The sequence below is a fragment of the Mirounga angustirostris genome, unplaced genomic scaffold (assembly GCF_029215605.1).
Source record: "Mirounga angustirostris isolate CCGP_5_RB_7025 unplaced genomic scaffold, mMirAng1.0.hap1 SCAF_6, whole genome shotgun sequence".
NCBI classification, from domain to species: domain Eukaryota; kingdom Metazoa; phylum Chordata; class Mammalia; order Carnivora; family Phocidae; genus Mirounga; species Mirounga angustirostris.
The window spans coordinates 55,123,690-55,138,989 of NW_026991714.1; the positions used below are offsets into that span (position 1 = coordinate 55,123,690).

At 39.4% G+C, this 15,300-nt stretch overlaps 1 protein-coding gene across 1 annotated transcript; it reads right to left on the minus strand.

Moving 5' to 3' along the window:
* Positions 1-476: 476 nt before the first annotated feature.
* Positions 477-15,020, minus strand: FMO1 (flavin containing dimethylaniline monoxygenase 1). The gene is given in 8 exon segments (XM_045879145.2): positions 477-1,253; positions 2,780-2,852; positions 3,343-3,698; positions 5,754-5,953; positions 8,352-8,494; positions 11,921-12,083; positions 14,574-14,762; positions 15,000-15,020. Coding segments are annotated over 8 exon segments (1,488 nt in total). The 3' UTR covers positions 477-910.
* Positions 15,021-15,300: the final 280 nt, after the last annotated feature.

The window sequence follows — 15,300 nt, forward strand, 5'->3', positions numbered from 1 at the left end:
ATATACATTGCAAAATGCTCACCACAGGCTTAGTTACATCTGTCAGCATACAAAGTTATTGTAATATTTTTGACTATATTCCCCATTCTGTACTTTTTATCCCCATGACCTACTTATTTTATAACTGGAATTTTGTACCCCTTAATCCCTTTCTCCTATTTTTCCCATTCTCCCACCCCTCACCCCTGTGGAAACACCAATTCCCTGTGTTTGTGAGTCTGTTTCTGGATTTTGTTTCTTTGTTGTTGTTGTTGTTGTTATTGTTTTGTTTATTTGTTATTTTGTTTTTTAGATTCTATATATAAGTGAAATCATATGGTCTTTTTCTTTCTCTATCTTCCTTGCATTCCTTTAGACACATCTAGTGAATTTATTGAACCCCTAATTCTTTTATGGCCTTTATGAGTAGACACCTCATCCTCTTCTCTCCCCTCAACTTGTAAAAAGAGCATAAAAGACCACCTGAAACATTCAGTTTCTAGGTTTTTTTCTTTCTTTTTATTTCTAATCAGCTCATACCATAACAGGATCATTTTAGTACAACTAAATCTTTTGTGAAGTAGGGGGTTTTAGTTGAGGCCTATGAAAATAGTTTATGTGAGAGAGAGATATAAATGCTCAGAGTGCTGTCTTAAACAGCTCTCTCTTGTAAAGTCAACCTGGAACTTCCTAGCAGCCTTCAAGTGCACATAAATTGTGATTATCTTCCTCTAGCACTGGAAGCAGATGGAGCTGGGAGAGGCCCAGGAATACCATTGGTAGCCCTGGGACCAACCAGGGAAGGACGGGAGGTAGCCGTGACCACCCAAATATGGTTCATGGCTATGAAGAGAATGACACAGCAATGGAGGGACCAGAGCATTGTAAATCTACTATGTGCATCTGAGAAGCCATCTGGGTAATCTTTTATTTATAGGAAAATTAGGAAAATGGCCATAAGCAAAGCCAGAAGGCTTAAGAGTTTAAGTAAACTTGCAAAAGGAGATGGGGATTCTTGTACAATTCGAGTTTTGGTGACTTTGAATGTTCGATCCCACTGGTTCAAGATGGCATTTCTGGCTCCTTTCCATTTCCCTGGGCCAGTCAGGCGGAACTGGTATGGTGTGCATGGGCCAAAGAAGATGGTCAAAGCCAGGCGTGGGTCCATCAGGAGCAGAGAGAATAGGTTGGGTTTTGCATTGATACTGGTCAGGAGTTCATCTATGTATGTGATATAATCTGATTGTAAAGCTTTGCAGTAGCACAAGCCAAACCTTCATAAAAGGAAAATTGGGGATAAAGACAAAAAGGTAAAATAATGATAATCCAGAACAAGTAAAAGTGCCAAAAAGTAAACAGCAATGTTAGAAAATTTGAAATGGTTAGTGTGTTCTTCCCTCTAAGCTCATAGCTGTCTAATGGTCTCATTATATATATATTTTTAAATGCAAGATGAGCTCCTTGACAAGATACTCTATACGCATGGTGCTCCAGATGCTCGTAATGCAGCTGGTATTTCTTTAGTTCTTTTGTCAAATAATTAACAATTTCTAGAAAGAAAGTTTTTACATAATTTCACTATTCCTAAATTTTTCTAAAACTCAAATATTGTTAGATTTATATAATGTAAAAGTCCGCAAAAATCAATAGGATAGAATTCCCTGTAAAGCAGGGCTTAGTCCCTAAAATCACTGACTGACCTGTGACAAGAGGCCTTCCACTATGCAGTTCTTTTTTTTAATGCTTTTTTAAAATTTTATTTTATTATGTTGTTAGTTATCATACAGTATATCATTAGTTCTTGATGCAGTGTTCCACAATTCCACTGTGCAGTTCTAATTAATTATCTATGTTATAGCAGAATTCCATAATGGAGATTGAATCATATTCCAGGTTGAGGGTGAAAAAGAGACATCTAAAATGTTTTTATTATTTTGGGATTTAGCACTTTGACAAGGATAGATCAACATGAAGTCTGCAAACATATATAAATTAGAGAAGTGATAAAAATTCTTAAATGCAGTGATTTTAAAACTTTCTTTTGGTCTGAGAAACCATTTTTTAAGGGAAAATTTATGTGAAAGCGCAAAACAGATTCACAGTGAAACAGATAAAACCAGAGATGTTTTAGCTGGATTAGGAGTGAGAATTGGGGGTGTGGGGGAGGCCGAGACTCCCTTCTTTGCTGGCCACCTTCCTTCTCTTATCCCTGGCCCTTGAGTGCCAGCCAAAGAGCAGGGCATAAGTGGAAACCTCTTCTCTGGAAACAGGGTCAACAAATTTACTCCGGCAAAAGGCCAAATGGTAAGTACATTAGGCTTTAAGGGCCATATTATGGTCTCTGTCTCAACTACTCAACTCTGCTGTTGTAACTAAAAAGCAGCTATACACAATCTGTAAACAAATGAGTACGGCTATGTTCTCATAAAACTTTACGTATGGCCACTGTGATTTAGATTTCCTATAATTTTCACATATCACAAAATATTCTTCTTTTTTTCCACTCATTTAAAAACATAAAAGAGGGGTGCCTGGGTAGCTCAGTTGGTTAAGCATCTGCCTTTGGCTTACCATGTGGCGCTGGAAAATCATGGTCTGAAGTGACGACTGGGGACACTTAAACTTCTCAATTTCTTTTCTGCCCTCTCTCCTTAAACAAGCTAGGCTAGATTTTTTTTTTTCCTCTAAGTCTCAGGTGCTTCTTTTTCCTCCAGTGTAACTCACCTCTGTCTGCTATTGTTTTACCAATTTGAGTGATGATTCAAAAAAGATGTATAAGTGGTTAACTTAGTTAACTTACCCACTGGGTGTGTCTTCTTTTCTTGCATTAACTTCATCTATCATGACACTTCGTGGTGGTAACTTGTTTATGCCTATGAAACATACGCACAAAGAAGGCAATTTAACTTTAAGCCTGCTTGCTTAGTGGGTGAAGATGCTTTACTACCGCTCATCTTTTATTCTTAGTACCCAGTGACTTGGCCAAAAAAAGTGGTATTCTCCTGGTAATAATGCTACCAGGCGAAAAGTTGTAAGCATCTGGTCATCTCACTAGTTATCTGATACAGCAAAACCTCACAACTGAATTCTGTCACTTCACTGATTGAAATTTTACATTTTAGTCAAACCTGTTGATTCGGTGAAAATAACAGGTAGAAACAACTTATATTTTTTGACTCCTGATTTATCTTTTGTGCTGGTAATGGTTCAAATTCATTATGATAGTGTAATTCCGAAGAATAGAATGGATCCTGCTTTTAAAGATTGTGTTGTTTTAGATAGGACCTGGGGATGTTCTCAAAATTTCCAATATTCCAAATAACATGCCAAAAACATTTGCCCTGTGGTTTCTCGTGCACATACCTTTCAGGACTCGAACAACCCATCGTGCTTGTGTTTCTCCTATGGGTATCATGGAGCCTAAGGGTTTGATGAGGTTAATAACAGCCAGGGTTGGCTGTGGCAGATGTGCAGGGAAGATGTACTTGTACAGTGATGCCTGGCCATTTTCAACTTTGACTACAGTCTCATCAAGGAAGGGGAAAGCAAAGGTGTAGCCCGTGGCAAAGACAATGATATCAATGGGCTCTTCTTTTGGGGTGTTATTAAATACGACAGAGTTTTCATTCACCTCCTTTATGCTTGGCCTGATGAGAAGTTTCCCAGTGATGATACAGCCCGGAAGCTCGTCATTTAGCACAGGCTCTCTCAGCTGTGTCCTAAACAGAAATGTGGGCAGGGAAGAGATCTGCCAGTGACCAGCATGGCAAGCCCTACCTTCTCCTTCCCTTCCCTTCTTCATTCTGGGACTCTCCCCTTGGCCAGGCAGAAGGTACCAGCCATGGGAGAAGTTCCTTCTGTGGAAGGGACTCATGAATGTCCAAGAATTATGGAATGTGTTTGCCATTTACTAGAGTTTGGACGCCTGTGGAGAAGGGGGTCAGAGCTTTCTCTGGCTTCTGTTTCCCTTGTGGACTTTCAGCTCTCAGTTATCACTGTCATTAGAGATAGCCCAGGGCTGAAGGACTACAGGGGAAGCTAGGGACTTCTACGTTGGCTGAGAACTGCTGGGAGCTCTCTCCTCCTAGGGAGCAATTGTACAAGAAAAGCAGGCATGTGTTTAAAAGGAACAAGGGCAGGGGCACCTGGGTGGCTCAGTCGGTTGAGCGGCTGCCTTCGGCTCAGGTCATGATCCCAGGGTCCTGGGATCGAGTCCCGCATCGGGCTCCCTGCTCAGTAGGGAGCCTGCTTCTCCCTCTCCCTCTGCCTGCCTCTCTGCCTACTTGTACTCTCTCTCTGTCAAATAAATAAATAAAAATCTTAAAAAAAAAAATAAAAGGAACAAGGGCAGAATTATCTTTTTCTTCCTATGCCTTTGGGATCACTAAGCAAATACTTTATGAGATGATTTTAAATAAGCTGAGCCCTTTTGAGCTTATGGTGAAGGCACAGAAAGAGACAGTGTGATAAAATGGAAAGAGCCACTGGAATAGGAGGGAGGAAGGGTGGCTTCTTGTCCTAATGTTTATACTTAACAGAGCTTGAGGAAGTCATTTGGTCCCAGTTGGCTTTTATTCATGTGTAAAATAGGGATACTGACCCTTGTCATCCTTAGTTCATTGGGTAGGATGAAGAGCATATGAAATAGGAGCCGGGGATGGTCTCAAAATTTCCAAAATCCTAAATAACATGGCAAACCAAATAACATGGCATACATGAAATAGTATATATATGCAAGAACTTTGGAAATGATAAATGATTAAATCCAAGAGTGAAGGGATGATAGTTCCTTAGGTTCATTTCACATCTTCTAAGGTTTATGGGATTAAATAAAATTCGTCATAGTCCCCCAGCTGCCATCCAGGTTAGACAAAGCTTATGGTAAACAAAGCTCTGGTGCCAAGAGTCAAAACCCCTGGGGGCTTGGAGGCAGGAGGTAGAAGAGGGCAGGTAAGAAATATGGAAGGAGAAGATGGCAATAGTAGAGGCAAGGGGAGAGCTGGGGAGAGGGAGGTATGGGAGAGAAAGATGGAGAGAGCAAGAGAAAACAAGTGTATGTACACAAACAAGGGGGCTGTGTGCCATCAGTGGTGGCTTGGGTGTCACGTGGTCCATGCTGGTCCAGAGTGAACTCTGGAAGAAAATCAGACATGATCTCCAGGCTATAGTGCCACCCTGGTAATGGAATATCACTGTACAAACTTAATGAATGAGAAAGTAGAGCAGTCAGTTTTTGCTAATGAGATAAGTCGTAGGTGATAACTCAGTTACAGATCGAATTAAGGTCAGACTGAGATCATGGTCCTCTTGGCAAGGGCAAGAAGGCATTGCCATTGGAGAGATGGTGAGGGGCAACTACAGCATTTGATTTTTCCCACATAGTGAAACAAGGCAAGTGTGTTGCTTATGTCAAAGGAGTCATAGACAAGTCACTCTCTTTTGATCACTGTAGCGGAGGCTTGTGTAACTTGCCGAGCTCACAGGGCTCGCTTATTACTAAATGAGCTTGAGCAAGTAACCAAACTTTGAGAAGCCTCAGTTTACCCATGATAAGCAGGAGAGTATAATAATACTTTAAAGGGTTATTGACAAGATGAAATATATAATTTCACTTACTAAGAACTCAAAAACAGTTAGCTCTTATGAAGTACATTTGTATGAGGTTTTCCTTCATATTCAATCATGTGGTTGTGTTATTGCCTGGTTTGGGTATGCCAGTGGAAGGATCAAGTTTCTTTCTTCCTAACAACCCTCAGCAGATACACTATATTTACCTGTCTTCTGGTACTAAGCCATAATTTGCATGATTGAACCAGCTGTTCATCTTTCTTGCCATCAACCAAGTCACAAATGGAGTTGGGAGAGAATTTCTGAACATGTTCTGAAATCAAGTCATGAACACCATGTCCCATGGGTACCCTGAGTCAAAGACTCGGCTCATCACCCAGGCCCCTCCAGTGGTGCTGAGGAACACCTGGAAGCAATCAAAGAAGCCACTCAGTTTGACCCAGGGAACAGGGCTGGCTTTGCCAGAAATTCAGGAAGTTTCATGATTAGAATGGCACCAGAAGTCTGCCACCCTCAAAATACATCCTCAACCACATAGTTCTGGCTCCTCCAGCTCCCATCTTAAAGTTATTCTTTTGAGATCGTGGTTTGAGTATCTCGAGTATTAAGATGCCTTAGAACATGTAATGGAGAACTTATTATTCTTCATACACAGTGCTAGCCACCACAATGAATGAGATACTGTGACAACCAAGGTCTCATGTGAAAAAACAATGAGCAGGTGGTTACAATTTTGTAGGTATGACAGCAACTGAAAGTTGTCTACAACGAGTTTCAACAGAAACCATTGTTTGAATTGACAATAAAGTTCAGTAACACAATTAGTTTTGGTGAATTCTTTTTTTTTTGACTTTACAGATTGGCTATTTGAGTTTACCAGGTGACTGAGTTTGAAATTTCCAATCATTAGAGAAATAGAAATAATAATATGCTATCCACATGTGGTGGTCATAGTGGATGAGACTGTATTCTTTTTTATTTCAGGACCTCCTTTCCCTTCTTTCAGGATAACTCCACCAAACCGCTAGTCTCTCCAAATCAATCAATCAATCAATCAATCAGGTCCTTTTTTGAAAGTCTCCAAAAGGAATATTATAGTCACACACTCCCAATCCTTTTTCTTTATGGCTATTTTCACTCTTGCAATTAGTGATCTAATTATCTATACTTATTTAGTTGATATCTGTGTCCCCCATGACTCTATGCTCCACAATGGCAGAAATCTTGTGTCTATTGTGTTCTTCAGTGTATCCCCAGTGCCTGGCACAACATTTGGCACATCAGAAGCCAACAACTCATCTTTATTTGCTGTTAATGAATGCCAACTGAGGAATGTTCATTACAATTATTACATAAATTAGTACTAGAGAGAGAACACTGTGTTGGGGTGAGATAGCTGGGGATGTACATGTGGATTGTGATAAAGGACAAAAGGCACTGTAGGAGGGAGGGGTATGGTACGAGGAAGGGGAAGAGAGACGCAGAATTGGAAAGGGCTCAGAGTAGTGGGGGATAAAGTTGAAAAGGCAGATTTGAACCGGATTAAGGAGAACCCTATAATGCAGGGCTAATCGTCTGCAATTCATTAGTATTTTCTTTTGTGTTGCTTTTGTTTTATTTTATTTTATTATTTTATTTTATATTTTAGTAAAAAGAGTTTCTCTGTACATTTTGGCAGGAGCACGGACCCAGCATAGCTTTCTTAGCTTCTGTGGTTTGGCAAAGCGATCAAAAGTGGCCTGTGCTTTCCCAGATCTGCCTCCTCTGCTTCTCTCTCCCACTTATTTTTTTTTATTTTTTATTTTTTTACTTGAGTATAGTTGACTTTTTTTTTTTTGTAAGGGGAGTTATTAGAAGTTTTTAAACACAAGAGCGTCATAATGAGAGCTGGCTTTTCAAAGGATTTGTTTGTCGGTGTTAGGGTGTCTGTAAGGATTGCTGTGTGGGAGGAGGGACTGGGCATGCAGGGATGTGGGTAGAATTAGTTACAGGTGCTTTGGGTCAGAGGGACTTAAACTTGAAGGCTGGCTCTGCCATCTGCAAGTGGCACAACTTCAGACAGTCTCCTTAGCTTCTGTAAGCCTCAGTTTCCTCATCTACAGACAAGAGTACTGACAGGACCCACTATACTGGCTTCCTTTGATGACTGAGGCCATGCAGTAAAGCATTTAGTGAAATGCTTGGCACAGAGGAAGCCCCAATAAATATGAATTATTTCTACAATTATTATTAGGAGGACAGTGGGGTAGCCTTCGAGTATGGACCTGCTGAGGGTAGTGGCGGTTAACAAGGAAAGGAGGGAGCGGATGGGAGATCTTCACAAGGAAAAAGGACAGGATTTTCTCACTGATGGGACCAGGTAAGACACAGATGTCTCCTGTAGCTCTTGTTGGATGACTGGGAAAATGACAAAAATAGGAAGTCAGAGAAGTTTGTCTTGGAGGAAAAATGACGTTTGGAATTTGCAGTAAAATTTATAAACACGAAAAATACTTTAAAAATCTTTTATTTCGGGATGCCTGGGTAGCTCTGCCTTCAGACCAGGTCATGATCCCAGGGTCCTGGGCTCGAGTCCCGCATCCGGCTCCCTGCTCAGCAGGGAGCCTGCTTCTCCCTCTGCCTGCCGCTTCCCCTGCTTGTGCTCTCTGACAAATAAATAAATAAAATCTTTAAAAAAATAAAAATCTGTTTTTTGTATGTGTGTGTGCTTTAGGCATATTTATTTCTTTCATCATTTATCAGTGTTTGCCTGAGGCATGCATCTTAAGATAAAGTTTTTCATTAAGTAACATGAAGAATGGTACCTGTTTTGCCAGGTGGCTGGCCTCCACAGCAATGTCTGTGCCCGAATTCCCCATTCCAATCACAAGGACTCTCTTGTCCTTAAATATATCTGGATGTTTATATTGCTGGCTATGAAAGTACTGGCCTTTAAAGGTATTTATACCTATAGAAAAAGAAAGTCAAATAAAGAATTTTATAGGATCAGTGAATGAAACATAAATATTGTTCCATTAATATCCTTTTGATGGATTATTGTGGGTATTTTTTAATAGCATACTCTAAGAAAAATCCAAAATATGAATACATGGTTTTATAAGACACAGAAATTAGTGAGGGATTATGTAATGGAGGTACTTACTCTATTTCACTAGATAATCTAGGCCTCTAGGTTTATTTACTGCCAAGTTGAAATATTGTGGCATAAAGACTTGTTAAGCAAAAGTGTAAGGAGTCATTACCACTTAAAAGTTGATAGAAATCAATGGGACAGTAATATCCTACTTACTAATATTTGACTATATTAGAGCTTTTCACAAGCAAGGAACAAGAGCAGAGAAGTTAAAGGAAACTTGGAGTCAAGTGCCTCCACTCCACTCAGCCAACCTTTTTTGGCATCTATGTGCTTGGCACTGTGCTAGTTGATATTAGGGAAATAAGATAAATAAAATGTGGTTCTTATTCAAAAAGATCCATGTGGGTTGGGGAAGTTCACTGATAGTTCTCCTTGGTGACTGAGTATAACTCAGGTTGAGTTTGCTGAGTCAGCAAGAGTTGGCTCTGAGAAAAAGGGGTTATGTTAGTTATACTGTGTTTAGATCTACTGTTCTAACGAGAAAGGATAGCTCAGGCAGTTGATGCCAAATTTCTCACTGAAACATTAAATGTGAATAGAGAGTTTTGGAAAATACTCTCAAGGTTGCATTAACACAATCAATCAAAAGTAACACACACTATACAAAGAACCGATTTTTTCCAGAAAAAAGTGATAAGACATCTAGATTCTCAGGGGATAAATATGGATGCTTGTGGCAAGTAGCCTTGTCAAGATCTGGTAGCTCTTTAGTTCACCTTGAATCATTAGAAATCTGATATGAATCTCCGTTAAAACCCACCATAATCCAGAGCCTTTAGAATTTAACAATGATGCAACCAAGTTCAAATATTAATTCAGCCAGGACCCAATATGGATCAGAGAATGGCTGAGGAGGGAGAGCTAGACAAGTTTAAGGAGAATCATAGAATCATTATCCCTGGATGTTAAATTATCTTAGATTTGCTTAGAACGGCTCTTTGGGATCACAAATGAGCAAATATGAGACTCTGTGGCTGAGTCTTCTATCAGACTAATATTTTCTCCTCTTATATCACAGGAAGACAGAGCAAGCACTTTTATTAGGTGAATGTGGTTGTGTTAGTAAACACACTAGAATGTGTATATCTGAATGAATACAAGTAGTTATCTTGGGAAGCTATACATTTGTTTTATGATACCTGTTACTTTTACTAAGACTTTTTGGAACATCTTTGGAATTGTCTCCAGACACATGTTTTTAAATGTTTTCAATGAATTTGAATTTTTGTAACAGTTAACAATGACCCCGGGGTGGGGGGGGCGCCTGGGTGGCTCAGTCATTAAGCATCTGCCTTTGGCTCAGGTCATGACCCGGGGTCCTGGGATCAAGCCTCTCATTGGGCTCCCTGCTCAGTGGGAAGCCTGCTTCTCCCTGTCCCACTCCCCCTGCTTGTGTTTCCTCTCTCACTGTCTCTTTCTCTGTCAAATAAATAAATAAAAATCTTTAAAAAACAAAACAAAACAAAACAATGACCCCAGGGTGTATGTACTATGTACTAAGCAAGTCTGTTGTGAGGCAGAGAGGGAGTTGGTGAGATTTGGAGGACTCCTTTTCAAATCTAAAGTCACAGAACTTTAGAGCTCAAAGCCTCCTTAATGATTAACTAGCCAGGGATTTCAAATGGCCAATTGGTAGTGGCTGGTAAGATTGGTATTGAGAGGGTGCGTGGGTGACTCAGTGGGTTAAGCGTCTGCCTTCGGCTCGGGTCATGATCCCAGGGTCCTGAGATCGAGTCCCGCACGATCCCCACATCAGGCTCCCTGTTCAGTGGGGAGTCTGCTTCTCCCTCTCCCTCTGCCCCTCCCCCCAACTCATGTGCGCTCTCTCTCAAATAAATAAATAAACAAATAAATAAATAAAATCTTAAAAAAAAAGACTGGAAAAAAAAAAGACTGCAAGTCCCATAGAGCTCCGTTTGCTTGATTTGTGATGTACGCTGTTGGGTAAGGTGGTCCAAGCCCTTCATATTTGGCAAAAAACCAGAGGCTTAGAAAGGTTAAGTGGAAAGCCCAAGATTGTATAGCTTGTTGACTGTATAGCCCAGAATCTGTACCTCCTGCTCTCAAGCCCATCCTATTCAAACTGAGGATGTTGGTTCAGTTGCTTTCCAGGTACACTTTATCCTAATTTGACCTGAATTGAATGACATGTGGAGGGCAGAGCCAGCACCATTGGATGTACATGAGTTAGTCATAAAATGAGTATTGGTATCACTTGCAGGTCCTATGTAGACTGTGATTCCGCCACTGGACTCCTATAAGTCTCTTTTTGTTCCTTCCATACAGGCTACTGTTGTCTTATCCACCTCTGTATTTTTAGCACTTTGTGGGTGCCAAATAAATTGTTGAAGCAGAGGCTGCAGAGCCTCTCTCAGGGATGTTAGAGAATAGTTCCTTGTATCAGGAAGAAGACTGGACTTGGTGCTTTCGATTCAATGACTTTAGTCAAGGGTAGTTTTCAGGATGTGCTTTATCCTGACTTGACCTGGCTTGAGTAAGCTCTGGGGGCATTGGAGGTATGTGAGTTTATTGTAAGATAAGCCTTGAGATCCCTCCAGGTCATATTTAGATGATGAAGAGAAAATTTTCCTAAAGTTTTAAATTTTTGAAAACTTAATGCAGATAAAAATAAACGAAACCATTGCCTCTTCTAGTCCCTCTGCACTGTCATCCAGTGGAAATTTGACACAGATTAACATGAATCATGGTTGCAAAAACTAGATAAGGAAGCTGAGACTCAAGGATGACTTAACTTGGGTCCCAAGATTTTTTTCCCTGTTGACTACTGACCTAGTGACAAATACCTCTGATCTAGCTAAACCTCTACAGAACAAACAAACAAAAATCACACTACTTTTTTCTTTATTCATTGATTGACCTTTGTGGCCTCTAAACTCAGCTTTGGTTGTGTGCTACTGCTGAGGCTAACCACTTGCGTAAGTATCCCGTGACTTAGAAGACTTTCTGAGTGATACCCATCACTTACGGAGGGACATTGAACCTTAGTGAAGCATAAAACTGCTTGCTAGTTATTTATTCTACCTTTGGGCACTTACTGGTTTTTGAAACAAATGAAAGCCAAAAGCTGGCCAGAAAGTGCTGGTTAGAAAAGAATCCCTGTTACCTCACAACTTTAACTATTTAACGGAGGAACCATAGAAATGCATTCCCAGATCAAGCCAGTAACAAGATGGCTCCCTTGAGACAAATTAAGATCAGTTTCAGAAAATGCTGTACCTGGAAAAGAGTCCAGTGGCAAATACGGGTTAGTAAGGAAACCAGAGCAGACCATGACAGCATCAAAGATGGCAGACTCTTGCTTTCCTTCATGCTGAGTGACCACCTCCCATTGGCTGGTGACAGTAAAATCTGGGCATTTTGTTACTTTGCAGACTTTAGTCTGAAAAGAGAATTATAGTCACAATTTGTTGTCAAGTTTCTAGTAAGGGCTTCCTGTCCAATGTATCAGTTGACATTTCAAATGTTCTAGAGCACAGACTAACCATAATTAATAAGCATAAACTTAGAAATTGAATCGAGTTAGCAGATTAACTATAATTTTCTGGATGAAAGTATTCTAAGCTTAGAGTTTAGAGCGGTGGGGTATTTAAGAGAAGTGATGAGATCCAAAAAGTTTGAGTGATTTGCTCAAATTCTCACAGTACGTGATAGAACTGAGAACCATGGTCTTCGGATGTCTTTTTCATTATTTCTGTTATGTATATCTCTCCTAGAGCTATGCTTTAGGAGAGACATGGGTAATATAAATTGAAAATATAAATTTGGATCTTATGAAAGGTCCTATAGAATATGTTGCTAAAGCTTTCCCAGATCCTGAGAATGATTGGGAAATGCCAACTTTATGGCCTGAATGTTCTGGGAGGATCCCAAATTTCAGTCTATTTTTTGTTTTAATTGAGTGCATATAAGTTTATAGGTGCGAGGTTCTGATTCAGAAAATATGTAAAATAAATTTACAGTCAAATTTAAAAGCATCAATGCTCCACTGGCCAAGAGACTTTGCTGCCTTTCTTTTTCAGTTCTCAGAGAAGACAGGCATTTCAAGTCTTTCCTAATGGGTTCACTATTTGTTTTATAATATTTGAAGCATTTGTTGGATTCCAAAATTTGTATTAGGAACTCTTCCTTTTTAAAATATGTTTTCAGTTAATTAAAAATTAATTGATTTCAAAATAAAGTTTACTTTTATCTTAAAAATAAGAACTGTTTGCAATTAAAAATTTGGAGTGCACAGAGAGGAAAGAAATTTCTTATGTGTGTACTTTCTTAAAAATTTGGTGAACATCTAGCTTTAAACTTTTTTTTTTCAATTATTTTAAAATAGACTTGGGGTACCATGTTAGTAAAGGAAATGCTTCAGATTCAGGAGCTCTGATGCATTAAAAAATATTTCTGTGGATCATATACTTCCACTATGGTAGTGTTTCATTTTTAGTGTCCCTTGCAAAATAAGGAAGTGGAGTAAAATACTCTTTGGAAAACTGGAATACTTACAGTTTGATTGAAATATAATTGGCATACAACACTGTGTAAGTTTAAAGTATATGATGTAATGATCTGATAAATGTATATACTGCAAAATAATTCCAACAAACAATAAGTTTAGTTCACATCCATCACCTCACATAGTTATAATTCTTTTTCTTGTGATAAGAACTTTTAAGATCTACTCTCCTAGCAACTTTCAAATATACAATTCAATGCAGTTAACTATATTCAGCATGCTGTACATCATATCCCCACAACTGATTTATCTTATAACTGGAAGTCTGTACCTTTTGACCATCTTAACCCATATCCCCCAACTCCCATCCTTCACCTCTGGCAACCACCAATCTGTTCTGTTTCTGTGAGTTGGGTGTTTTTAAATTTCACATACAAGTGAGATCATACAGTATTTGTCTGACTTATTTCACTTAGTATAATACTCTAAAGGTCCAACCATGTTGTTGCAGATGGCAGGATTTCCTTTTTTATGGCTAAACAATATTCTAGTGTGTGTGTACGTGTGTGCCACATTTTCTTTATTCATGTACCCATTGATGGACACTAGGGTTGTATCCATTTCTTGACTATTGTAAATAATGCCGCAGTGAACACGGGGGGGCAGATGTCTCTTCAAGATAGTGGTTACATTTTGGTCAGTACTTTTAAGGTTGTGAATATGAATCTTATTTACTACTAGTTTTGGTCATTTATGTTGCTTTCAATTCCCTTGGAATTCCTTACCATCCCCATCTGTATCAAGGAGAGGGGGAGATAGGAGAAGGAAAACACATGGATTTTCATGTTTCTTGGAGAGGAAAAGAAGGGGAAAAAAAGAGAGTATATTCATTTGCCTCCATCCTTCTACCTTCTTCCTATCTCTGTTCTTGGAAATGGGAAGGGAGGTGGGTAAGGTCTATGAAAAGAACAATATTCAAAGATTTTTCTATTCCCAAGGATATCTAGAAAAGATTTCCTTCAAATACTGAGGTTCTCTTGTGTATGGGCCATTGCACATATTTATTCCTATAAAGGGATACTCAAGAAGAGAGGACCTAGGTACTGGCAGAAGTCATCAATGTCCCAATGTGCTTTTGTCCCAAGCTGAGATTGTGGTTTGATATTTTCAGGTACCTTTGGGTACCTGGATGAAGTTATTACTAACTAAAAATGTATACATGTGAATCCTTACAGAAAGTATCCACCTCTACCTCCAGATTTACTTAGGGTGGGTGTGAGTACAAGGGGAAAAGGAATCCAGCCAGGTGTCATCAATCTTGCCAGTTCATGATCTCATCTACAGAGCCAAGGGCTAGGCTATTGAGAGAAATAGGAAACAGGTAGGCAATACTTTCTGACTACTGACTGATGTTTTGTGTCTTACCTTGAATTGAATGCATTCCAGAAGGCTGAACCAGTTTGCATACATTTTGAGATATTCCAGGAATTGAGAATTTGGCACATAGTTTGGATAATCTTCTGGGAATGGAAAGTCTGAGTAACAAGACATCTCCTTGCAGCTGTTGGAAACCACAGACTTACAGAGGCTGGCTCTGCCTTCTTCAACATGTTCCTGTACAAACAGTGTACGCACATGAGTGTGTATGCATTTGTGCATGTGTGAGCACACACATGAAAATGGATGTTAATTTTTAGACATTTCAAACATTGACAGAGATTAAAGTTACCCTTTCTAATGGGATTTGTTATCCTGCACTTGAGGTAGGGTGAACACTGAACACTGAATTTTATGATCTGGACTGCAATTTCATTCATTACATGTGAACAAATAAACCCAGGATGAACTCACCTTTCCAGATTCACATGGCATTATGGCAAAATACAGGAAAATAGGGAAATAGACCAGAGCCAGGAAGTAGTGTCTGGATGATGGACAATTGCTAGGTAGTTTGGTTTCACAGGGTGTTGTTGAAAGGATTATGGAGAAGAGGGTTCAGATTATGAAGGATTTTGTGTCTAAGGTTAAGGAATTTGGATTTTATAGGAAGGTGATGGCAGTCTTCTGAATGTTTTAATGTGGAAGTGATTCCTGTTATATTTTGGAAAGCTAATTCTGGTTCTACAAAAGACGAATGACAGAAGTCTGGAAA